At 43.7% G+C, this 26,659-nt stretch overlaps 1 protein-coding gene and 1 long non-coding RNA gene across 4 annotated transcripts in view; both read left to right on the forward strand.

Annotated features, from left to right (window-relative positions):
* Positions 1–26,659, forward strand: part of LOC308587310 — a 242,547-nt gene that overhangs the window by 137,790 nt on the left and 78,098 nt on the right. The window lies entirely within an intron of this gene.
* On the forward strand, positions 9,892–19,767 carry TMEM9 (transmembrane protein 9). 3 transcript variants are annotated; one of them, XM_081194774.1, is made up of 7 exons: positions 10,137–10,249; positions 11,257–11,411; positions 13,255–13,357; positions 14,241–14,332; positions 15,444–15,552; positions 16,524–16,655; positions 17,377–19,767. In XM_081194774.1, exons 3-7 carry the CDS (start codon positions 13,292–13,294, stop codon positions 17,524–17,526), a joined length of 549 nt encoding a protein of 182 aa, XP_081050900.1. In that variant the 5' UTR covers positions 10,137–10,249; positions 11,257–11,411; positions 13,255–13,291; the 3' UTR covers positions 17,527–19,767. The 3 variants fall into 3 exon arrangements, with proteins under 3 accessions (XP_081050899.1, XP_081050900.1, XP_081050901.1); XM_081194775.1 differs by having other exon boundaries at positions 10,189–10,253; XM_081194773.1 differs by lacking the exon at positions 11,257–11,411 and having other exon boundaries at positions 9,892–10,249.

Here is a 26,659-nt window from a genome sequence, read left to right on the forward strand (position 1 = left end):
AGAAACAATCCATGGGCTTCAGCCCTGCTCACATAGAGTGGCTATCTTCTGAAGGTTCCATGCCAGAGGTGGACAGAACGGATATAAATGTTACCTTTATACAGTAAGTCCACACACAATCTTCTCTATACTCCACCCAGGCAAGCAAATCAGAATCCAAGGATTTCAGCCTGGCAAATGCACTCAAGGAGGGTATGGAGCAGCCTGGGAAGGGTCTCAAAGGCGAGACAGTAAGGCTCGGAGGGATGCATTTGGTCCCCAACCTTGCGGTCGCTGCTCCTGATCTACATGATTATGCCGCACACATGAAGAGGGCTCTCTGCTTTCCAAAATGAGGATGGTGGGAGCCAGAAGGTGCTTTTGTTGATACAGGAAAGAAACCGAAACCCTATCTCTAGGAATAAATCTAGCTTTGCAATACCTCAAACCAGTTTGCTATGATGAGACTGTGCTGAAAATCTGTCTTCAGAACAATATTACAGATGCACCTGATGTATCTCCTGAATGCTGCAACTGGTAGAGCCACTCATCCTCCTAAGCAAGGTGCGTTATATGGTGCTATAGGGAAGCCTGAGTGCTGTGGTTCCTCCAATCCTCTGGGCCAGCAGCCTTTACTTGACTTTCCTAAATGTTTGGGGTTAGCTGTCTCACACTGGAAACTCTTGCTTTCATTCTGAATTCTATAACCCATGGATACTGCAAAGATGGTAGCACCTTGATATTACATCTTAATATATTACCTCTTAATTTTATCTCACATACGCTAACACTGTGAACCTTGCTAAATAACTATCAGGAAGGAAAAAGAATTAGCACCCTCCAAGTATTCCTAGACTGCTCTCATATCTCCCTGTCTCATCACTTAAGCAAGCTACAAATATTTAGCTCTTTTAACCTTTCATCATGGATAAAGCCCTCTCCGGGTAATGTCCAGTTGTCTGGGTAAAGCAACAATCAACTAAAGAAATTTCTGACAGATACTTGACTCCCTTTCTAAGATGAAAAAAACCTCAACTGTCAGGTTCTCAGAAGCTCATTTTTTTGTTATTAAGTTCTGATTGAAGCTTGAAAATTCACAATATGGCAGCTTTTATAGATGTACTTTGTACAAAAAAGATTTTAAAGGATCATGGATTTTGGATTGCCAAGTCAATGCAAATTTGCCAAGGTAATTTATATTAATGCAGATTAATGTTAACCTTTACTAACACTCATAAATTTTAACCTTTAATTTTTACCTTAAAATGGTCTTTAAATAAAATTTCTTGGTTGATATTATTTGATTGGCGAGTTTTAACAATTTGATCCAATTTGAAATGTGATCTATTTTACCAGATATCTGTGACTTGTTTAGTATAACTGTTTTGCTTTTTTATGTTGTTATGGCCTATGGTCACATAATAAAATTCCATTCTTCCCCCTCAACCTAGCAAAAAAGTAAGAGCGTCAGTTTACACATTTGCTAAGTGCAAATCATGCCTCTGATTTCCTGAAACAAGTTATCATGCGAAGTGGAACATATGTATCTCACTGGCAGCAAGGTCACAGGTCTTAGTATGCGTGAGATTTATGAGACCTACTTCAAATGTTACGTTAATTGCAAGGAATCAGAAGCACAAGGTACACTGGCCTCTTTGAGCTGCACAAATAAAAGACTGTACAGTGGTACCTCAGGTTAAGTACTTAATTTGTTCCGGAGGTCCATTCTTAACCTGAACCTGTTCTTAACCTGAACCTGTTCTTAACCTGAAGCACCACTTTAGCTAATGGGGCCTCCTGCTGCCACTGCGCCGCTGCTGCACGATTTCTGTTCTCATCCTGAAGCAAAGTTCTTAAACCGAGGTACTATTTCTGGGTTAGCGGAGTCTGTAACCTGAAGCATATGTAACCTGAAGCGTATGTAATCCAAGGTACCAGTGTAATATGTGTTTACTCAGAAAGAAGATCTACTGCGTTCAGTGGCGCTTTCTCCCAGGTAAACCCATGTAGGATTACAACCTTGGAATTATCACTTTAAAATTTTTACTCGGCTCTAGAAGCTGCTATGCTCTCCTCCCACATTTCTGGTCACATATTTTGACAAATGTAGGAACAATTGACAAGAACCTGAACGTGTGTCAGTTTATAGCATATATAGTAAATATGAAACATCATTTGCAAGTTTAGCCATCAACCTAATCTACAAATTGGTTAAGAATTGGTGCACAAAGGACAGCTTCAGATGTCATGACTTTTCCTTGTGCGCATGAACATGCGTTGAGTGTAGAACATGAGCGGCCAACGCAGAGGTGTCTATTTCCCTCTGCGCACATGCGCAAGAGAGCCATTGGTGGCATCTTCCCCACACATTAATCACACATTATGATCTGCATTTGGTTCTCTTGCTTTTCCAGAGAGTGAGTTTCACGCTGGCAACTCCTAATGTTCAGTATGACCTTCTCGTTTTGCCATAAAGTCAGAAACATTCAAACTAGTTGAGACTGTAAATCAGGTGGGGGGGGCGGACCTGTTTGTACTTTGCAACAGGAAGCATCCTTGCCTATCTAATTCATAATACGATTCAGGAAAGCAACCTTAAGACAGTTTTCCATTGCTAACAGTCCCCACACCCCCAAAACTAACATGAAATATAACACAGACATCTACTTTTTAAATGTTTGTAAGTCGCTTTCAGTTCGCCTTTCTGGAAAAAAGCCATAAATATAATAATAGACTGGGACGCAGGTGGCGCTGTGGGTTAAACCACAGAGCCTAGGGCTTGCTGATCAGAAGGTCGGTGGTTCGAATCCCCACGACGGGGTGAGCGCACATTGCTCAGTCCCTGCTCCTGCCAACCTAGCAGTTCGAAAGCACGTAAAGTGCAAGTAGATAAATAGGTACTGCTCCGGCGGGAAGGTAAACAGTGTTTCCATGTGCTGGTCTGGTTCGCCAGAAGCAGCTTAGTCATGCTGGCCACATGACCCGGAAGCTGTACGCCGGCTCCCTCGGCTAATAAAGCGAGATGAGCACCGCAACCCCAGAGTCGGTCACGACTGGACCTAATGGTCAGGGGTCCCTTTACCTTTAGAATAATAGAACCTGTGGCCTTCCAGATGTTTTTTTGGATTGCAAGTCCCATCAGCCCCAGCTATTACGACCAATGGCCAGGGATGATGGGGTTATAGTCCAGCAACATCTGACAGTGGCCACGGGTTCCCTATCACAGATTTGCACAATGTGTCTTATGATGGGAGGGGTGTTTCCAGGTGCCCCCACAGCTGCAGGAGAGCGACCATGAGCAACATCATGGCACGGGTGTTTTTAGGACTAAGGTGAAATGCGAGCATTCTAGCGTTCTTTTCTCCCCTCCACAGGAGTAACTGATTCCAAACAATTTGGCAACTGGCAGCCTCTCCCTTGGGAAACTGTCTGCTTAAATAGGAAAATAAATGAAATTATTCACATTCTCACACCATCTCTAATCTTGGGAGTTTACAGCGGCTCAAGGGATTTTCATATTTTTTTTTTACAAAAACTGCTGAAGCCTCCTGTTAAAATGCTGCCAATATTTACTTCCCATAATGCATGGCGGGAGCTTGCATAATTTGCTTCCTTTCTCAACTGAAAAGGGGCAGCTGTTTTGCAGTGTGCGACAGCTCTGCCTAAATGGGTCCCATAACCCACCGGAGAACAAGTGGGGATTTCAGAGTTGCCAAATGCAACTGGCCAAGTTGGAATTCAGCCAGATCGCATGAGCTAGCTAATTCCCCCTTCTCCTGCAAAATGCCTTCTGATAACCACAAGATGGGGAGCATGTCTAGAAGGCGGTGCTGACAGCAAAGAAGTGTTCCAGGAATACCATGCCTAAGGGCCACTCGAGACAATCAATGAATGAAACAACCACATTTTGCTCACAGCTCAATTTCTTCTTTGTAAGCTTTAGCTTGGTCAGAGGTAATGGAACTCCTGTCCAATCCCTTTTTATACAACTCTGTCAGCCAGAAAGAGGGTGTGTGTGAGAGAGAAACAGAGACAAAGAGTGACCGAGAGAAAAAGAAAAGGGTCCTTTTCAATCAGGAGTGGGGAACTTTCTTTCAGCCAGAAGTTCACATTCCCTTCTGAGAGCCACATGTTACTGCTGGGCAGAGCAGAAGCAAAAATGGATAGAGAGTAATTAATGCCATTTTTAGCTTTGTGCAATAGGCTAGTTTCTACACCAAAAGCAAGTACGTAATGCGGGCCAGCAGCCCAAGTTTAAAAAATAATAATAATAAAATCCAGGAAAGTGAAAAAATAGAGGCTGTTGCTCACATCACCATCTTGGCTTTCAGTCTCCCACTGACTTACTTTCTAGGCAAACTCTCACAATGCTCTCTACTCTCCAGCGACATGACATCCTACTCAGCTGTTCCTTTCCCCCTACAAGTGGCAGCCATTAACTGGAGTGAGAGCAAGGAATAACACTGCACACGTTTCCCTTATTGGATGGAACCAGGGAGGTGTGGGTTGGCAGTAGTCACATGTCCCCTGTAATGGCTAGTTAGGCCCAGAGGTGGTGAAGTGGATGCGAGAGAAGAATCAATCCCTAGAAGGACTCGCAGGCGGACAAGAAGGTCTTCACCTTGCCTCTGATCTTTCTCCCCAGCCCTGAGAACATTACTCATCTGTGCCATCTTTGCCCCTCCCCTCTGCTCCAAAAGGCTTTAAAGAATTGGCAAGCGCTGCAGCTGCAATTCTTGAGAGTCAATGCTGAGTTCCAGTCCTTAAGATTTATTTGGTCATGGCAATTAAGTTAATGGCTGTTCGCAGCCTAGTGCTGCTCCTGTGGGAGCTGTCTCCCGACACAGGGCCCTTCACATCGCCTGTCTGTCTGCATGTAACTAAAGGCCAGTCACGGATACCATAGCTGCCCTCTATGCTGCATACTGGGAAAGCCACTTTCCCCCTCCCACTTCATGAGCAAACCACCTGCTCCTGACCTTGATTAATGGCAATTAAGCGTTAAGAGTTTCCAGGCAGCCTCTGACGGAATAATGGGCTTTGAATATCTCCAGGGCCTTGTGCCACAGGATCACAAAATGCCTTAACAAGCAGCTATTAAGTAAGTAAGCCTCTTGGTAGCCCTAAAAACAATGTTCAGCTGGAGGGAATTCTATGGAAAAATTCCAGTGAGTTGACCACGGGTGCAAGATTTTTTTGGGACGTGGGTGGTGCTGTGGTGTAAACCACTGGGCCTTGGGCTTGCCAGTCAGAAGCTCGGCGGTTCGAATCCCCACGACGGGGTGAGCTCCCGTTGTTCAGTCCCAGATCCTGCCAACCTAGCAGTTTGAAAGCATGTCAAAGTGCAAGTAGATAAAAAGGAACCGCTCCGGCGAGGAGGTAAACAGTGTTTCCGTGCACTGCTCTGGCTTTGCCAGAAGAGGCTTAGTCATGTTGGCCACATGACCCGGAAAAACTGTCTGCAGATGAACGTCGGCTCCCTCGGTCAGTAAAGCGAGATGAGAGCCTCAACCCCAGAGTTGTTCGCGACTGGACTTAACTGCCGGCGTCCTTTACCTTTACCTACAATGGGACTTTCACTTGGCTGTAAAGATGGTTGGTCTCAAACTTTAGAGCAAATAGACTTTCATCTTTGCTCAGGACTTTGCTCAGGAGTGGGGAACCTTTGGCCCTCTATATGCTACTGAACTATAGCTCCCATCAGTCCCAGCAAGCATGGCCAAAGGCCAGGGAAGATGGGAATTGTAGTTCAGTAACTTCTTCCCACACCTGGCTTAGATGTTGATCCGATACACCCATTCCAGATGGTATCTTGGTCCCATGTTGTTTTTAGCACCCAGAGTTGGGCTGGTGATGCACCCAACAAGATTACCTATGGACCACTGATGGGCCCCAGCACACTACTTGAAAAGTGCTGCATTCTTTTAATGACTAAGTGGGAAAGGGAAAAGATCCTTCAATAACTTGCGTGATGCAAAAAAGTGAATTCAGCAGCTCCTACACATAATCTCTGTTCAATCCTGAAGACGACATTGAAGGGAAATGTTAAAATCAAGGCATGGTGCTTCCCTAGCAGTAAATGGAGGAAATAACCTAGAGCAGAATCCCAACTATTGGAATACTTCTTTACAATCCCCCCTTCTTTACAAAAATTGTGGAGGGGGCTATTCCTAGCAATTGTTAGATCCTATATTTCCAGTCCCACAATCATCATGTTTTCAATGGCATTTTAACAATGCATACCAATGCAAAGCCAGTCACTGACAGCAGGCTGTATTCTTGAAATAAGACCAGTCAGCCATTGTTCTCCTTCACCAGCCTTACTGCGCATTGCCAGTAACTCCACTTAAATCCAGCCGTTACCTTGGTGTAAGCCTATTACTGGAAGATGGCAGGAAGAAGAGAGCATCCTTCCTAGTGCTGTAATGAATAAGGTAAGCTTCCTGTCTATCCCAGCCTTCACCAACCCAAAAATATTTTGTACTACAGCTCCTGTCATCGTAAATGCTGTGCTGTTTGGGGCTGATGGGAGCTGGAGTCCGAAGTGTCTGGAGTTAAAAACATCTCTACCAGGCTGGTGAAGGCTGATCTAGCCTGAGTGGTTTCTTGCCAACAGATCACACCATACTACTGGCAGAGATATGCTGGATAGTCAAAATAGGCAAAGCCTCACTTGTAGCAGATGCACACTATGCCCGCTTGAGTTGCTGTTAGAGAGCCCTCTTTGGCTCTCAAAACCTTTGAAAGGTTTTACAGGGCGGGTGGTAATTGAAAGATCTTCACACCTGTTCATGAGACATGTTCAAAGATTTGGGCTAAGCCCTTGAGCATCAAAGCACATTTCTCTCCAGCACTGCATGTTACAGATCCTCTAGCTGGCTCCAATCATGCCACAGATGCTTCTATTCCTATGCAGATCCACCCTCTGCATACTAACCCTCAGAGTAATCCAATCGCACCAGACAATGCCCCGCTGGTCCCCATACCAACAGCATGCCAGTCATTGCAGGCCTTGGAGTCTGGCTAGGCTCTTTCCAGAGCTAATCCACACTTATCAGCAGCAAATGAGAAAGGGCAAGCTGAGGATGAAAAGCTGGAGAGAGGGTGTAAAAATAAGATTGGCATGGGAGACTCGCTGGGAAAGAGAGTTTAGTCAGCTTCAGCACGTCCTGTGTTACCAAACATTTGAGACGGCGCCAAGGGAAGAAAAGCCAAATGCCACTGTTCTGGGATGTAAACATGAAAATCAGCTAATTGACAACTCGGTGCCCTTTAATGCAAGGCATCTATGGCTTTCCATCATCTCTGATCACTGACCACTCTGGCTGGGACTGATGGGAGGAGGAGACCAACAAAATCAGGAAAGCTACAAGCTCCTGCTTTAATGATATCACACGCAGCCTCAGCTGCTACCCCAACCTGTAAAACTAAGGTGGCTAAGCTATGGCCCTCTAGATGTTATTGGACTCCAACTCCCATCATCCACAGCCATCCTGGGTCAGGCAAGCAGCACCTGGGGAGCCACAGATTAGCCACTCCTGCTTTATAGCATTAGTGTCAGTCCTACTAGCAATCTGTGTCCATGTTTACTAAACGAGAATCACGTGAGGTGAATAAAGCAGGCAATTCTGAGCTCATCCACCATTGCTGTCTACCTGCTCCTGATGCTGCGGACACTATGAATTGATATAAGCGAAAGACTGGCACAGCGATGGAGTCGCAGGCAGGTGGGGACTGTAGACTATGCATATGGATTGGGTGCTTCTCCATCCCCAATCACACCTATCATCTAATGCAACATTTTAAAGATAAAGCTAGGTCCAATATTGTACACGCAATTACAAAACATTATTTATTTTGCACATTTATATATATCTCTTCAACCCAGACTGTTATAGCAACCATTAATTATGAAGAGCACATGAATGGCTTGTTGCTCCCACTCCCACTAAGTTTACTGCAATGTGCAAACTGCTTAATTTTAGGGAAGGAGCAAAGTGGGACCCAACTGCACATTCACAGTAGACCATTAAACCATGGTTTACTGTGATATGCAAACACTGCCCTTGGATCTTGGCTGTCTGCAGAAAATACCTGATATATTAGGATTTTGAATGAAAATTTTATTAATGCTACTGCATTAATATCTGGAGAGCAAACACAGCCTATTGAAGCCTATCCTACACAACAACACTTTCATCAAGTTTAATTTCCCTCCCTGAGCTCAGATACTGCCATTCCAACTTAACAGATCCACCTTGGTCTTGACCTTTCAACATTTCATGTATATGCCACAGATTCTTACCCCGCAACTGAAGTTGTAATATTCAGATCTCTTTCTCTCTTGTTTGGAATCAATGGAATGAACTGAACAAATAAGATCAATATATTTTGCAAGTGAGAGCTACTGCCACCTGCTGGAAATTTAAAATGCACACTTATAGATACTTTTTTTCAAGTAAACCTGAGTAGGTAGAGAGCAAGTTCACCACAGAGAACACTTTAAAACAGAAATTTTCACACACAGACTTCGTAATCTTCCTCTAGTCATGAAAAAACTATAGATCCCCTGAACCCAAGACAAAATACAAAGGGTGAGTCAGCTGGCAAATCTTTCTTGCATCCCTGGCTAGACATAACAGGCAGATTAAAAGAAAAAGAGATGGAGCAAGACAGGACTCAGGAGCATTTATGTTTCCAGTTCCATGAGTTGACAACTCCAAGGAGCAAAACATTTCTAAGAGAGGAATGGAGAATGTACAGGGCTTGTTCCATGGGCTCCTGCTCAGAACTCGCTGTTCACACTTAAGAGGGCCACAGATTTAGATACAATGGTACCTTGAGTTAAGAACGTAATTCGTTCTGGAGGTCTGTTCTTAACCTGAAACTGTTCTTAACTTTAGCTAATGGGGCCTCCTGCTGCTGCCGTGCCACCGGAGCACAATTTCTGTTCTCATCCTGAAGCAAAGTTCTTAACCCGAGGTACTATTTCTGGGTTAGCAGAGTCTGTAACCTGAAGCGTATGTAACCTGAAGTACCACTGTAATTCTTTAGCCCTATAAGAATACTATTGTGATAATCCCAGTGGGCTCAAAGCCTAGAAATTACAGGTTGCGCTGCTGCCACCAGAGTTATTGTTTTCATGTTCCATGCAAGACAGAGTGCAGTAAGTGACTGTTTATATTTTAAAAATCTCATAGACCTGCTTTTCTTTTATTATAGGATCTCTAGGGTCATCTAATCTATACAGCAATGTACAGCATAACAGATCAGTCAGGTATTCCGATCTTCACCCTACATTATGCAATACACACTAGAAGAAATTTCCAATGGGATGAAACACAAGAAGCAACCAACATATGACATGCTTCAATGTAACTCGAAATGACTGCAGCACCCATGGCAACCCATGATTTAATCCTAGCATCAATAAATGCAATAGCAAGCAGGGCTGGTCTTGTTATAGTAGGCAAAGTGAGATGACGGGTGTTCTCTCCTGTTTCTACTGCTCGAAAATCTGCCATTCATCAACTGTAAATAAAATAGTGGGCAGTGGAGAGAGAGGCGGGGCAATTGTTGACAGCGGAAGGGGGAAATGCGGAAATATTTATTTATCTTATTGAAATCAAGCTCCTTTGCAGTTTGTGATCGATTTCATCGTCTCTAGGCATGAAGACTGTATTAGATGTGAAGCTTCCTAGGAAAGAAATCCCATTGATAATCGTGCACAGATGGCCCGTTTAGGCGGCGCTTGCTTTCCGGTCAGCACCTGGGGGCACTGCAGCGCTGCGTTTCCCTGGTGGCAGCGCGCGCCTTTGGAGGGGAGGGTCTCCTCGCCACGCAACCGTGGGAGAAGCCCTGCCCAGTCACACACACACACCCCCGCCAGTTCTGCGCTGCTATGTTCCTACCCTGCGCCGTGCACGATTATGCACCGCTTCTGTCCCGCCTCGCGGAGCTTGTGCACAAGAGCAGCCGCCCCGCGCAAGGACTCCGCTCTCAGGGTCTCCAGCTGGCTTTTGTGCGTCAATGCGCTGCCTCCTAGCTTCAGGACACAGTCCACCGCAGCCATTGCGCTGGCACAACCTCATGCCCACCAGCAGGGCACACTTGCCACCCCTGGAGCCCGCCTTCCTCGGCTACGCCACTTCCTATCTATTGCATTAACACTTTGCTCCTCGAGCAAGCTGAGCTCCCTGGCCAGCTGCAGAACTCGCGGAGCCAAGTGCCGCTGCTCACTCAGAAGGAAGACCACCCAGTCCACGGAAGGGTGCGTAAGTTTGCGCCCCCTTGGTGTGGTGCGTTGCCTTCAATGCGCCACTTTGACATGTGCCGGTCCAATCATCCCAGACCACTGGCTATGCTGGCCGGTGCTGATGGGAGCGTTGGTATCCAACAATATCTGGAGGACCACAGGTTCCCTATCGCGTTCGACTAGACTAGAGCCATACAATTGTAGAGTTGGAAGGGACCACGAGTGTCATCTAGTCGATCTCCATGTAATGCAGAAATCTTTTGCCCAGCGTGAGGCTCGAACCAACAACGCTGAAATTAAAGAGTCTCGTGCGCTCTTACCAAACAGGTCTAAGAGGCTGCTTCAAAAGGAGGAGGAACGGGGCTTGATAAAAGTAGAGCAAAGTTTCGATTCCCGTGGAGCGAAAGGAACCCAGCACTTTTAAAAATTACCATCGCATTAGACTTTTCTGCAGTGGGTTGTAAATGGCCCGTTTTTCTACTCTCCATATATCCTCGGCTAGACGGCGATTCCTTCATATCGTTAAAAGCAGAGGGGGTGGTGATTCCCGTTACACAAGTGCAGGGAGCTCTGTACATGTTCAAAGGCACTGTTTCCTTAGGCTGCGGGAAATTATGGAACTGTGTTAGCGTAGGCTACTTAATCTCTTTGTGCTGTGACTCTCTTTCCTTCTTCTGCCCTCCTGTTTTCCCCTTCAGTCGAAACCTAGACTATAAATTGCCAGGACCTGGGCTTTGGGGGGGTGGGTGCTAAAACTACTCTGTCAATTGCCTCGCATATTGATACCGTGTCGTTGTTGTTAACAGCAACTGAGGCGGAGTAGACTGACATGGTTTTCCAAAACTGCAGGGTCAATCTGCAATCCGCAAAGTTGAAACAGGAGCCAGCCTTACCACCTTTTCCTGTCTTTCTAATTCGTAGGCAAATGCGTACAAACGTGCAGTCGCCTTGCGTGTATGTTAGCTGTCGAATCTTTTAATCCACAAGAGCGCCTCTTTTCTTCTTTTTCTTGTGAATCCAAGGGTAGGAAATTATGAACGATCCCTCAACGCGTCCTCTGGGACAAGGCTTTTGGTTGGTTGCGAGCAGTGTCTATTTTGATGATGTCAGCAGGGGAAAAAAATACCAGTGGAGATTAGCGTGGATTCTTCTGCTTCTAGGAGCTGCTGCAGCTTCGGTGGGTATTATATTGCATAGAGAATACCGGTAATTCCTCGCCCCAGTTATGGGGGGCAAGCGGGATGGGGGGAGAGCTTCGTGGCTTCGTTTGCATCCTCCAGTCGCTAAATTTGGGGGCCGCCAAATTTCTGCAAACTGGTCGGTTTTCTCTATGCTGAGAGTGAATGTGCGGACATGCTCAATGAAGGGGTTTTAATTGCCAGAGAGAATATTATCTGCACGCAGGGTGCTGCCGATTGATCGCTTTTCATTGCATTCCTTCGGGAGGGCATATGGAAATGTATCCCTGCTTAGTCATACGTTTCCTTTTGTTTGACCTCCGCACCAGAGGTAAACGATGAGTGAAGGTGGAGGTTCTATTCAGCTGTCATCTGCATCAGCCCTTGACGGCACAATCCTCTGTGAAGCTTCCCCCCCCCCCTTTTTTAAGCCACCTGAGTCCGTGGTAGCGATCATCACATACTGTACTGATGAATTTCCCATGGAAATTACAGGCAGGGTCCAATTCAGCAGCATGAGACTCTTAATCTGAGGGTCATGGGTTCGAACCCCATTTTGGCAAACGATTCCCTGCATTGCAGAGGTTAGACTAGATTATCCTCATGGTCCCTTCCGACGCTACAGTTCTGTGATTCTATGTTTCAATGTGATATGAGTGAACCTTGGCCTTACACAGACCTTTCCCTAAACCAGTTTAAATAGTGGAAATCTGGTTTGTAACAAACCCATTTGCCATGGAATATACTAAACCAGCAACCTGTCATTTACATTTGCCCTGCAAACTGGGTTCCTAGAAGCCTAGGACTCATCTCAACCATGGTTTGGCATTACAGGTAAAGAACTGCCCCAGGTGACTCATTTGTATACTATTATGAGTGGCATAAGAATTCCTCACTTTTTACTTTCATAGTTTCATATACAGTAAGCCTGCAGGTTATGCAAAAACTTTTTACAAAATCGTGCACATTCAGCTTTACATGCATGGCAAAACAAAACCAAAATATAATTTAAAAAGGGTGCAAATGTTCTGGGGAAAATGACTTTGGCAATCCCACCCGCCATTGAATACAATATGTTTTGACTATATGCAATTTTGGTTTTACGCCTGATCTCCAGAACGTAACCCCCACATAAGTTGTGGGCTTGCTGTACTTCAAAAAAAATTACCTAAGATTGTTTTTTGCTAAACAAATGAGCTCCATATACTTTAATCCACGCTTTACCAACCTTGTGCCCTCCAAATGTTTTGAACTATGACTCCCATTGCAAAATAAATACAAGGAAAACAATATAAATCAGCAAAACAATATGAATGAGCAAAGTCACAAAATGGACGTGTGTTTGTGAATTGCATTCGTGCTTTCACTGTAGATGCTCCCAGGCTGTCCACCTGTCATTTTGATGTCAAGTTAACTGTCATTTCCCTCCCCTGCCTGTAGCTGCCCCAGTCTCTCACCTGGGAGCAACCCCAAGTTGACTTTCCTATTGCTGCGCTTTATGCTACTTTGTGTTTATAGGCCTGGTCCCCACATACGTACCTAGTCTGAGGTGGTTGGAGCCAAAATATAAGGAGGAGGCATCTCTATGGTCCATGGTACACTTAAGCAGAAAAGCAGGGACAAAGGAAGAGGCCTTGTACTGAATCAAACCACTGGTCCATCTTGCCCAGTACTGTCTACACTGACAGGCAGTGTCTCTCTAGGGTTCGAGGAAGGGGACTCTCCCATCTCTGACATTCTACCTTCTGGCACTCTGTGTCAATGAGACGCAGCCTCTTCCAGGAGTTACATGTGGAACTTCAGAAAGTGTTTGCTGACTTAACTTCTTCTTTTTTGTTTCAGGTTCCTGCAATGCTTATGTGGCATTTCTGAGAAAATCATGAAATTCGTGTTACTTGCAGCTGTTGTCTGGTGTATTGTAATACCACCATCAGAGACCAGCAAGGTAAAGGGGGTGGAAGTGGTGAAAGCACTCAATGCAAGTGAGAAATGAAAGAGACATTGCATAGGGAATTACTTGCACAGCATTCCAGGCTAAGTTGAGAGTCCCATTGGCTTTGGTAGTAGAGACTTTGCATGTGCATCTCTTACACTGAGTTCATCCTCCCAAAAATGTTGTCTTACACATTTTGTATGTTCAAGGTTAGGTTAACTTGATTGCTGATAATATTATATGTGAGGCTGAGGTTCAGGACATTTTTAAATAAAGCTCAACAGTACTTTTGAACAAACATCCATATAACCATTCAGTAAGACTTGATTTTTGTTGGCTGCTGTCTAGTTGTATTTTGGTTAACTAAGTTAACTAAGAACCGCTTTCTATCAGAATTTTTGACACATGGATTGCAAGCCATTTCCATCCGGCTATTAGGAATTTTTTACAAAAAGATAATTTGCATTAATTATTATCATTATTGGATTTGAATACTGCTTATATTCCATAATGGCTTCTAAGTGGTTTATAAGCATGAAATCAGTTATAAAATTCATACATAATTAAAATGCACAATAAAACTATTCCATCAAAATATTAAAACACTCATATTTAAAATATACAATAAAACAAACCCATTAAATGGTATGAGAATTAAACAGTGAACTATAAAAAGCAATTAAAACAATTGGATTAAGAAGTTCAAATTCAGGGGAATGAAACAGGCATGTCTTCAAGATCCGGCAGGATATCAACGCAGATGGATATTGCAGTTATCAGATGGGAGAGAAAGTGAAGTCAAGTGTTGACCCTGCTGAAAATCTCATTCTCTGCTGGGGCAGGATGTTTTGCCAAATATTCTTTATTCCATTCCTATCTTACTTTGCTTCTTTAGAGCTTTGAGGACATCCGATGCAAGTGTGTCTGCCCCCCATATAGGAATATCAGTGGACAGATTTACAAGAAGAATGTGTCACAGAAGGACTGGTGAGCCAATCTTCAACTGAAGTTTTACATCCTCTAATGGCATAGGAAATGACCTTTGCAAAAACTGTACAACATAGTTCCTCAGGGGACTGTTCCAGAAGACTCTCTGGCTCAAAACCAGCTACTGCAAAGAGTCGGGATTTGTAAATAGGTGCTTCTTACTGAGAATTAGGGCTTCCCAAAGTGCTACAATTCCCCATTCATATTTTGAAGTCATAAGGTAGGGAAGCAATGAAGCAATGGCTGTTATCTTACATCTGCAATCATTTTCTAATCCCTTCCTGATGTTAAATAGGAAGGTTTGTTGGAAGCAGTGAGCTCAAGTTCAGAATGTCCTGTGCCACCTCAGAAAACACTACCTTGGTTCCCCACTGCCGTGAACAGGGATCCCCAATGGCCACCTGCAGCACTGTCCAAGTCTAGCTGAACTCCCATCGCCTTACCCCATAGGCACCCACTTTGATCTGCAGCACTAGTATCACATGACATTTGCTGTCCATTTGTGAGAAATCAGTCTTTTACTGTGGCAATCAGTCTATTCTCTGGAACTCCCTGCCTATTCATACTAGGACAGTGCCTTTATAGTATTCCGCCCCCCCCCCCCCAAATGCCTGCAAAAACTTTTGTTGTTGTTGTTTTGGCAAGCCTACCAGACATGTAATTGTATTATGTATATTTGTTTTTTAAAACTCATCAATTTACTGGTATTTTGCTCATTGTATTAGGTTGCATACAACCAAGTTGTATTATGAGTAGATCCACTGGAATTACCTAAATTACTCCGGTCCATGCGTTTCAGTGGATCTGTTTTGTGCATGACTAGCACGGGATGCGACCCGTTAACGTTTACTTCCTTTTAAAGTCTGTCGATTTTGTCAGTATTTTCTAAGGAATATGTTACGTTACTTACGTTGCTTTAGAGCTGGTTGGCCTTTCATTCAGCGACATATATAACGCTTGCTAAATAAAATAAATAATAAACTAACCCTGATATTCGGCTGGGGCTGATGGGAACGGAAGAGTCACAGGTGACAGCCATTCCTGCTGCGTTCTGTGACAGAGGAGAGCTTTGATTCCCACTGTTGATGCTCATCTCTTGCCATCATTGCAGCAACTGCCTGCATGTGGTGGAGCCGATGCCTGTGCCAGGGAACGATGTCGAGGCATATTGCCTGCTGTGTGAGTGCAAGTATGAAGAGCGAAGCACCACCACCATCAAGGTACAAGACAAGACAAGACTTTGCACTGCCTCTCCTTCTCATTGTATAGAACAGAATTGTGGCCATGGGCAATTTTGGATGAGTAGGGTTGAGGGTCTACCCATGAAGGACATAGCGCTAATGGTTGTCCCAACCATTTCTGAATTTCTGAAGGTCTAGTCCACTGGTTCTCATGTAGCTTTTACAAACATAAGAGGATCCCAGCTGGATGAGGCCAAGGGCCCCTTTTTCTCCAGCACTTGGATCAGGCAGCAGCCCACCAGATGCCCATGGGAAGCCTGTAAGCAGGACCTGACCTGAGTGCAACTCCCCACCTGTGATTCCCAGCAATTGGTATTTCGAGTTACACAGCCTCTGACAGTGGAAGTAGAACATAACCATCATGGCTGCATTGCTAGCCTTATCCTCCACAAATATATCTTATCCTCTTTTGAAGCTGCCCAAGTTGGTGGCCATCACTGGCTCTGGTGGCAGCAAATTCCATAGTTTAACTGAAAGGTGTGACTCAATACTTGGCCCCCAATCTTCCAGCATCATTGGATGTCCTTGAGTTCTTGTATTATGAGAGAGAGAGAAAACTCTATCCACTTTCTCCACAACTTGAATAATTTATAGCTGGAGGTACATGCATGGGTTTATAGCAGGAGTAGTGTATACTGCACAAGTCCATGGAGCAAGCTTGTGCCTCAGTGGCCACATCAAAAGTCCCTGGTTCTCTGAAAATTGTAGCTTAGATTAACCCTGTTGACATTAAGGGGATGGAGGCGAAATGAGCTGGGTTTTTTCCCACTAGTTGGGAGTTGGCTTCTGGATTGCTTAATTCCTGCTAACTTGAAGGTTAACTTGGAACTGTCACATCACGCTACCTAAATCATTTTGAAGAGACCTATGTTGCAATATAGGCTGTGTGACTTGCAGAACCTGATGGCTTAAGAATTGCTTCATCCAGTTTCCTTGCTGACCTTTGGCAGGTCATCATCATCATTTACCTCTCAGTGATTGGAGCCCTACTGCTCTACATGGTCTTTCTGATGGTGGTCGACCCCCTCATCCGCAAGCCTGATGCCTACACCCAGCCCCTGCACAATGAAGAGGAAAGCGAGGTGAGCGTGATGCCTTCCTCTTGATAATGAGCAGACTGGGGCGAAAGTAGACTGCATGAGACATGAGTCCTAGCCTCAGCATCTGCTAACTTAATCAGCATTCTAAAGGGGCAACAGAATAGAGGGGAATATTCCATCATATTTATGACTCATCCGCCAAAGGACAGACAATATTCTATCCAGTCCTTTGAAAACCCCAAAGATAAAAGTGCTTTGCTCCCTGACACTCAGATGCCTTCTTCACCTTACTGTGGCTTGCAATTCTTTCTCAGACATTGGCCAGACCTTTTTAACTTCCGTGATGTGCCAGATAACTGTTTTGCATGATGAATGCTGAAACTGCAGGCACACGGTCCGTACAATCCCAACTGTGCAAAACTGGAAAAGTTTCATTGAAATTTTATCTTTCTGGCCGCAGAGATCCTCCAGGTGGTTTTTCTCCATGAAGGCTTGCCAAAAGGTGTCAACACTTAAAAGGAATCCAATCAGACTTCCCCCAATTTAGGGCCTCCAGATGTTATTGGACTACAAGCCCTATTGGTCCCAGCTAGCAGTCTGCGATGATGGGAGCTGTAGTCCAACAACATCTGGGGACTGGAAGTTGGGGGAGCCTGCTTCAGGTTTCCTTTGATGTGTCATTGTCGAGAGCATTGTTGCTATGTTTCTGAAATGCATTGCCCCTTTGTAGATCCTTGAGGCGTTTATTCTTTCGGTGTTGCAGGACGCCCATTCACTGGCAGCAATACGCCCTTCAGCCGCCACCCGGGCAAACACAGTGTTGGAGAGAGTGGAGGGAGCCCAGCAACGGTGGAAGCGTCAGGTGCAGGAGCAGCGGAAGACGGTGTTTGATCGACACAAGATGCTCAGCTAGATCTCATGGAAGGTTTGCAGTCCGGGAGAGAGCAGCAGCTGCTGGTTAGCTGGGCAGGTAATTTCTGTTAGCCAGTGCAAACCCCGAGACCTGTAGCTTAAAACTTGTTGCACTTGCCCTTTCTAGTTTGTTTTGCTTGTTTTCCCCCCTTAGAAAGCAAGCTCAGTTGAAAGAAGCCACTGGCTGTGCATCCCAATCTTATTCTATCCCATAAGGTGGAGGCCCTTTGTCTTCCCCATCATCTGAAACAGGTGTGTACTTATGACCCCCAAGATGCTGCTTGGCTATGTCTCCCATCATCCTTGGGCATCGGCCATGTTGGTTGGAGCTGATGGGAGTTGGAGTCCAGTGATATCTGGACAGCCACAGACAGGTTCTCCACCCTCGGTCTCAAACTATATTTCACTCACCAAGCAGTGAGCGTTGCCCCTTAATTTAAATGTGAGCAGTGGGAAGTCCAAAAACCAACAACTTTTAGCTTCTTTGTATCTTTCCAGAAGCTAAAAATAGCAGCAAATTGTGCTGTGTCTTGTAATCTGCCAGGCAAACGTCTAGTTTAACTGTGAAGAACGGGGCATTATTTTGTTGTTGAACTTTCACTATTGCAAAAGAGGAAGAAGCAGCTGACAGAGAAGTATTCTCATCTTTCAGAGAGAAGGCTCTGGCTCTGATCATTAAAAGATATCATAAATGTAATACATTTAGCTATTGCATCATGAACTCTCAGAAGCACTTCCTTTGGAGACTTTAAGACTGCTTATCTTTGCACCAAGCAAGTAATAAAAGTTTTGTTATGTCAACAGTAACAAACTTTGTTTAAAGTAGGGTTTGATACAATAAACCATTGTTAAAGATAACCCAAGTTCCTGGTCTGGAAGTCAAAAGAAACTGCGGTTAATCTAAACCAGGAAGGACATGCGTGTAATCTCTTCATTTGATCCAGAGGTACAAGATACAGGTAACTTGCAACTTACGTGCATTTAACTTGTGCGCATTCAGCTTTATGAACTTGGCAAATTTTGAATTAAAAAAATGAAAAGGGGGCACACATCTGGGGGCAGGGGGCGGGGAGACTTTGGCAATGCCACCTGCCATTGCAGCCAACGTGTTTTGACTATACACAATTTTGGCTTTATGTGCTATTCCCAAAACTCCTGCGTAAGTTGAGAGTTGTCTGTATTGCTTGTTGGAGTAGGTCTAAGATTTTAAACTGGGTTCCATGGAATCATGAGTGGGGAGAATAAATACTTGCTCACACATTTCTAGTTGCAAACACACAGTTTTCCACATGTTAACGAGTTTGATTTGATGTATACCCTCCAAGAATTGTGCATCTGCATACAAAATGGACCCTGCTTTTATTTATCTATTTATTTATTTTATACTGTGATGAAAAGGTCCCCTTGAGGTAGTTCAAAAATATAACAATCTTCATAATAAAACAATACCTTTGCATTTGCTTTCATGTGTGTCTTGTGCAAGGAGAATTGTCATTCGGCTTGTGGGAGTCTGTTTCAGTACGTAGAAACTTGACTCTCGATCCCAGTGCAAAATGTTGCTTATAAAAATATTGGGTGTAGTCGGTCAAGTTTTACTCTGAGTGCACCCACTGAAATTAATAGGCCTGCCTTAGTCATGTCCATTAATTTCATTGGGTCTACTCTAAGTAAGATTTAGTTGAATACTACCCTTTGGATTTCAATTTGGCTTTACAAGGTGCCAATTCAAATATGGGCAGTTGTTCATAGTGACGTTCCAGTACTCAGTACTCAGTTTTGTTTTACTTGGTCCACAGTTGACAGCCTAGCTATGTGCAATATGGCTGCTGCATATGTAATATCACATATACCAGCCTTCCCCAAATTGGTGGTCTCCCATTGTTTTGGACTTCAGTTCACATGAGCTGGTAGTACAAGCATCTGGAGGCCGTGGGAGACTGAGATACGCTTCCGTTTTCATGGTACCCACAGCAGGTTGTCCTGTCATCATGGTACCACAGGTGAAGGGGGCGTAGTTTAAACCTAGTGCATTCCTGTAATGTCATGTAGTAATAATGGTTTCTCCAATGAAAAAGTCCACAGCAAAAGGTGTTTAAGGATGACCTTTTTCCTGCTGCATGAAAGAGATGTTTATGTATTAAATGACCTGTTCTGTTCATTCCCCTTATGGAATCTCTGGCAGATTGGCAAATCCTTGTTACTATGCAGCATCTTTTCATTAAACAAAGAAACTGGTGTGTAACCCGTGTCTTTTGTGATCCATGTACCCATTGCACTTCTGCTAAGCAATAGGATCTGCCTATAGTCTATCCTCTTGTATTTTCTCAATGATGGCCTTTCTGCAGCTATACTGCACTGATCTGACTCAAGTGCTCCCTCGTGTGGATTCTGTTCAGATCTCTTGAAATCTTGAAGGCCTTTTGTCATTTTAGGCCAGCCCATTTTCTCAGACAAATATTTAACCAATCAAAGTGATATTTAGAGAGCACCCCTTTATTTTTTGTACCTGAAAATGCAACACTTTCCCAATAGAAAATGTGGCAGTGCAAGGCAAAGTTATTTTAGCTGTTGATTCTGTGAGTCCTCTGAGTAATTAAACTGAGAAACAATGCATTCAAAGAATATATGAGCTTTGATCCTACGCATGGCTACATCAAAGAAGATCCCTCAGACTTCCATTGCACTTACTCACAAATAAGATTTCAGAGCATTGTGGCTGCCAAATCTGACCCATTTTAACAGACATTCTAAGACTGTACTCTCCAAGCCTCCAAGGTGGACGCAAGGCTTCAGGAAGGGGCCAATTCATTTTGACCCACTCCTGAGACACCTTGCTTCACCTTGAACATAGCCCAAATCACTTCAGTTCTGGATCTGGACTTCATCCAAAGCAAAATCACACACCTAGTTTCAATCGTCAGATTCATTTAGCTTCTATTCGAACCATGGCGGCACTAGTATTTTGGAACACTGTTCCTATTGAAACCAGACAGGTACCTTCAATTCTGATGTTTCATCTGCTGAAAACATTTTTGTTTTACCAAGCCTTTTTATAGCATTCATTGCTGTTAATTTGGGCTTGCATTTTAGGTTTTTATTGCCTTTTTGCTGTGCACTGCCACAATATTTTTCTTGTGAGTTGGTAGTTTGTAAATACCCAGATAAATAAACCTCCTCCCTCTGTTTCACAATAAGCCTTTATTGTCCTAATGGGTGGTAAAGATGTTAATCAGACATCTTGAGATGCAGAAGGGATAAAGGGGAATGGAAATTGCAAGAGAGTAGGGAGATCCTAACAGGCTCACCTCTTCTTCGGAAAAGTTTCCAGATGTTGCTCTTCAAGCGTGTCTTGGCATGTGCTCCTAAAATTTCTCTTTGAGGCATAGCTGGATTCTGTCCTAATGTTTCACACAACCCTAGTAATTCAGTCCTTAAGCTCCTAAAAAAGTTATGTAGAAAGACCTTTTTGCACACACCCGAAAATTACCACAGATGTTTATAAGACAAGCTTGGCATTGTTTTGTTTAAAATGATTTTTTAAAAGCTTGAGAAATAAAATTCCCATGTGGATGCCAGATATCTATTGCATTTCAATTAGATAATGGCTGCATCAATTTTAAGATGCTTTCATTGTGAGGTCCTAGGCACACACACATAAACACACAGAGAGAGATGGAATGGTTCTCTGCAGTGGTAAATTTCAACCATCTGCCACCACACTGGAAGAGAGAGTGACAATCTTGTGAGAAGGACACATACACTGTAACTGAATGGTACAGGGCAACAGGCAGTAGTGAATGTCATGGTGGCACTTACTTGGTCTCCCGACAGCTGAGTCACCGCTGCTTTCCAAGAAGGAGGGAGAGGGCCAAAGTGGCAGGGAGCTTAGCGTGGTGCAAACACACCACCAGGAATACCATATTGGCTCTGCCGCTGTGTTTGCACTGTGCTCCCCACCACCTTGCCCCTCTCCTTCCCAGTACGCTGCAGTGACTCAGCTGTCAGGAGGTCAGGTGAACATTGCCGCCGCACCGCACCATCTGCTATTGACTATAGGGGAGCATCTGTCAGGCACCTGTGTGTAACTGTGAACAAAGGTGTCCTGAGGCTGCCTCTGGAGAGAGAGGCCATGCTGAAATTCTTCAAGAAGTGGAGAGAGATTTTGCCGGCAGAAGATCCCAGCTTCGATCCCCAGCATCTCCAGGCAGGACTGAGAGAGACTCTTGCCTGAAACCCTGGACAGCCACTGCCAGTCTATGTTGGCAACACTGAGCTGCATGGACCAATGGCTTGAATTGGTATAAGGCAGCTTCCTATGGTTGGGAAAATTGGGGGGGGGGGAGTGTAGGTAGCCATTTTTGAAAACATTTTTTTATTTTGTTGGTCTATATTTGGCATTGTTTTGTTGTATCTTAATAATACTTTCATATTCCACCCTTCAGGGGTAAAAGCACCACTCAGGACAGCTTACTACATTCAAAAAATGAATTTTAAAAAACATACTAGTAATATATACAACAACCAACCATGGAGACAGGAACAGCAGCTAAGTCCAAGCATGAAAGCATTTATCCGCCACATATAACAGAAACCTATCAGAAACCTGTCAGACTGGGAGGAGGAGAACAGTGTTACCTCTTCAGCCTCTGATACCTCCTCCTCCCAGTCTTCTCCCTCGGACCACTTATTGTAATCCCACCACCAATCCCCTGGCTCTGAGGCATCTTCCTCTGGGAGTTCCCCAGCTGGTTCTTTCCACCATTCCTTTGTGTCTAACCAGACCATGACAAAAGGGCTTTATAGGTCATAGCCATCCCTTAAAATGTGCCTAGAAACAGACTGGTAGCTACTGGAGCTGTCCCTTCACGTGGCTTGATTTGTGTGAGTTTGTGTCCTTCATGCACCCTGTCTTATGGCCATTGCTAATGATGGGATCCTGAACCTGAGGCTCCAATACTTTGGCCACCTCATGAGAAGAGAAGACTCCCTGGAAAAGACCCTGATATTGGGAAAGATTGAGGGCACAAGGAGAAGGGGACGACAGAGGACGAGATGGTTGGACAGTGTTCTCGAAACCACAAACATGAGTCTGACCAAACTGCGGGAAGCAGTGGAAGACAGGAGTGCCTGGCGTGCTCTGGTCCATGGGGTCACGAAGAGTCGGACACAACTAAACAACAATAACTGATGGGGAAGGAGACAAGGAGTTCAACAGAAGGTGGAGCCAGAGTCAATGGCTGGCAGAGTCAACCAATTCTAGTTTTGTTTCCAACCTCCTCCTCCCTGCTAAATCCTACAAGGCACAAAACTGAGACTAAGAGGAGGAAGCTGACAGGCAATGCCACTCTCTGAACTGGTTGTAAGAAGACAGGCCTGTGGTAGCACATTGAGGGCAGACTAAGGATGGTTGGGCAGTGCCTCATTTGCCCATATGGACCAGCCTCCACCGCTTATTCCTTGGCCAAACAGGAAGCATATAACTAAATATGTAGGAGGTTTGGAAAGGCCACCATCTAGGATCCTACTTCCCACATTCCTCTAACTTCCTGATGTTTCTGGCTTATTTCCTAGTGTTTGGGGGAACTTTCTAGAATTCGCCAGGGAGGAAAGAGAAAGAATGCCCAGATTGACACCTTCACGTTTTGCTAGCAACTATTGAAAGGTGTGGGCAGATGCTAACTGTCCAAAACTGCTTCAAGGCACAAGATATTTTGAATCCATCCAATTTCGTTTTATGCAAAGGAAACCATGCATTTATTATTGCAGCTGTCAAAGGATCCTGCCAAGATCCAGTGGAGGCGGGGGGGGGGGCGGTGTCTCAGAGTTCAAGATTATTTCCTACAATGTTGCTTATGATTTATTATGTTTTTTTCTCTCTACATCTAAAATAAACCCATTAAATACTTCAATGCACATAAACGAAAATAAATTTTAAGTGATAAACTGGGAACAGAGTTCAGTGTTGAAATGGTGATATATATAGATGAGGGGAAGAAATCATCTAGGTTACAATCATACGCAGACTCTGTCTGAGGGTAAGCGCAGCCAAACACAGTGGGACTTCTGAACAGACGTGCATGGTACTGCACTGCGAGTTCTGCTTTCTCTTGTATATTTCCCCTCTGTTAAATGTCAAGATATCCAACTTGGGAAGTCAATCTCTTTTTTCTTTTTTTAAAAAGATATTTATTAAAGTTTCAACATATTACAAAAATAAGCAAAAAAAGAAAGAAGAAATAGAGAGGAAAAAATGAAAAATGAAAATACAAGATAAAAACAATTAAAAAACAGATTAGTCTTTCCATGTCTTATCTTTCATTTGCTTGTTTCCCCGACCTCCTCACACCTCCCTTTTTGTATTCCAGTTCAAATTAGTTAGTTCAGCAAATCCTTTCCCTCTTTGATTTTATCTTAATCTCTTATCTTAAAATATAATAACTTTAAATTATCACCTGTTAACAATCCATTTTTACATATTCCTTTTAACATTGCTGCTAAAAACCACTTAACTTCAATCCAACATCATTCTAACATTCATTAATTTTGCAGTATTTCTGTAAATAGTCTTTAAATTTCTTCCAATCTTCTTCCACCGACTCTTCTCCTTAGTCTCGGATTCTGCCAGTCATTTCCGCCAGTTCCATATAGTCCATCACCTTCATCTGCCATTCTTCCAGAGTGGGTAAATCTTGTGTCTTCCAATATTTTGCAACAAGTATTCTTGCTGCTGTTGTAGCATACATAAAGAAAGTTCTATCCTTCTTTAGCACCAATTGGCCAACCATGCCCAGGAGAAAGGCCTCTGGTTTCTTCAGAAAGGTATATTTAAATACCCTTTTCATTTCATTATAAATCATCTCCCAGAAAGCCTTAATCCTTGGGCACGTCCACCAAAGGTGAAAGAATGTACCTTCAGTTTCTTTACATTTCCAACATTTATTATCGGGCAAATGATAGATTTTTGCAAGCTTGACTGGTGTCATGTACCACCTGTAAATCATTTTCATAATATTCTCTCTTAAGGCATTACATGCCGTAAACTTCATACCTGTGGTCCATAACTGTTCCCAGTCAGCCATCATTATGTTATGTCCAACATCTTGTGCCCATTTAATCATAGCAGATTTCACCGTTTCAGCCTGAGTATTCCATTTCAACAGCAAGTTATACATCTTTGACAAAATCTTGGGTTTGGGTTCTAACAGTTCTGTTTCCAATTTTGATTTTTCCATCTGGAAGCCAATTTTCTTGTCCAAATTATATGCCTCCATTATCTGATAATAATGAAGCCAATCTCACACTTTATTTTTTAGTTTTTCAAAACTCTGCAATTTCAATCTGTCTCCCTCTTGTTCCAAAATTTCCCAATATTTCGGCCATTTGGCCTCCATATTGAGCTTTTTCTGAGCCTTCGCTTCCATCGGTGACAACCACCTTGGGGTTTTATTTTCAAGTAGGTCCTTATATCTTATCCAGACATTAAACAATGCTTTCCTGACAATATGATTGCTTTATGTGCTTTGACCTTATCATACCACAAATATGCATGCCATCCAAATACATTATTAAAACCTTATAAGTCCAAAATGTCTGTGTTTTCAAGAAGCAGCCAATCTTTCAGCCAGCAAAAAGCTGCTGATTCATAATAAAGTTTAAGGTCTGGCAGGGCAAATCCACCTCTTTCCTTTGCATCCGTTAGTATTTTAAATTTTATTCCAGGCTTCTTGCCCTGCCAGACAAAGCTAGAAATATCTCTCTGCCAATTGGGAAGTCAATCTCAGGAAGGGCATAGTCTTATTGCACAGAATGAGACAATCTTAAGAGGTCTGTAAGTATCCATCTACCGTTTTAACTATTGGTTTGCTCATTGCGCTGTTTTGTCTACTTGGGATCGACTCCATACCAGGATGCACATTATAAATTACAAGACAAGATTACCATCGGGATCTGCTGGGGGACAAGGTTCTTCCATCAGGAAAGAGATCTCTCCTAGAGGTGGTATCATTTGGTTCCCATATTTCTCCTAAATGCTTGCAAACATCATCAACGTCGTCATTATTATTATTAATGCATATTAGCAGATTCCCATAAGATACATAGGCCAGATGCTTTTTTAAGGGTAGCTTCTTGAAAAATATTGTTTCTGCAGTTGGTTCCGATCCCAGTCGCTCAAGAAAATATATTATGGCCACCATTATATTTTAAAAGTACTATGGTAGCCAGAATATGTTTTCTAAAAACACTGGCTCAAGAATCCCCTAGAGTAGCATGTTCCTGAATCTTTCAAAAATGGAAAATTTCATATAAGCCAGTAGCAATTAAATAGGAACAATAGAGATGTTGTCCCTTACAAGTAAACATGTTTATGTGCACAAAGTGGAAGTCAGTGGCTGAAGTCCAGACCACAGTTATGCATGAGGCCCAAATGAAATCTGTGTGAATGCAAGGTGGTGAAATTATGGGATGGACTACAGGCACTGACCTTTACATTTAAAGCGTTAGCTCTATTTAGGTCTTTTCCCCCCAGCTGGAACTCACTGGAACTCAGTTCTGACACCTGGCAGGTGGGAGCCATTGTCATTATAAGACAGGCTTCCTCAGCCCTGGTTCTTCATCTCTACCTCAAGACCTGCTATTCATCGCTGTCCCGTCAAGCTTCATTCTCATGTCATTTGCCACTAAAAAAGTTGCAACAGATGCAGTGCCCTTTGCTTTGATTTAGGTACCACTAATTGTATATAACATGGCAATCAGGCTGACATTGATGCCAAAATCCAGCATTGCCTGAGCTCTGCGAGTGCATCTTTCTCCCATTTGAAGTGCAGAGTGTTTGAGGGACATTCTCAGGGAAACCAAAATGCTTGTTTACAAAGCTGTTGTACTACCAACCTTTCTGTATGCTTGTGAAACATGAGCCACTTATAAATGCCATCTTCAACTCCTCAAAAGATTCCATCAACCGTGTCTCCATAAAATTTTACACATCACTTGGGAAGACAGGTGAACTAATGCCAGTGTACTGGAAGAAGCAAAGATCACCAGTGTCGAAGCAATGATTCTTCAACATCGACTTCGTTGGACGGTCATGTTGCTTGGATGCCTGATTATCACCTTCCTAAGCAAATACTCTATTC

Source organism: Podarcis bocagei (assembly GCF_964188305.1).
Source record: "Podarcis bocagei genome assembly, chromosome: 5".
NCBI classification, from domain to species: domain Eukaryota; kingdom Metazoa; phylum Chordata; class Lepidosauria; order Squamata; family Lacertidae; genus Podarcis; species Podarcis bocagei.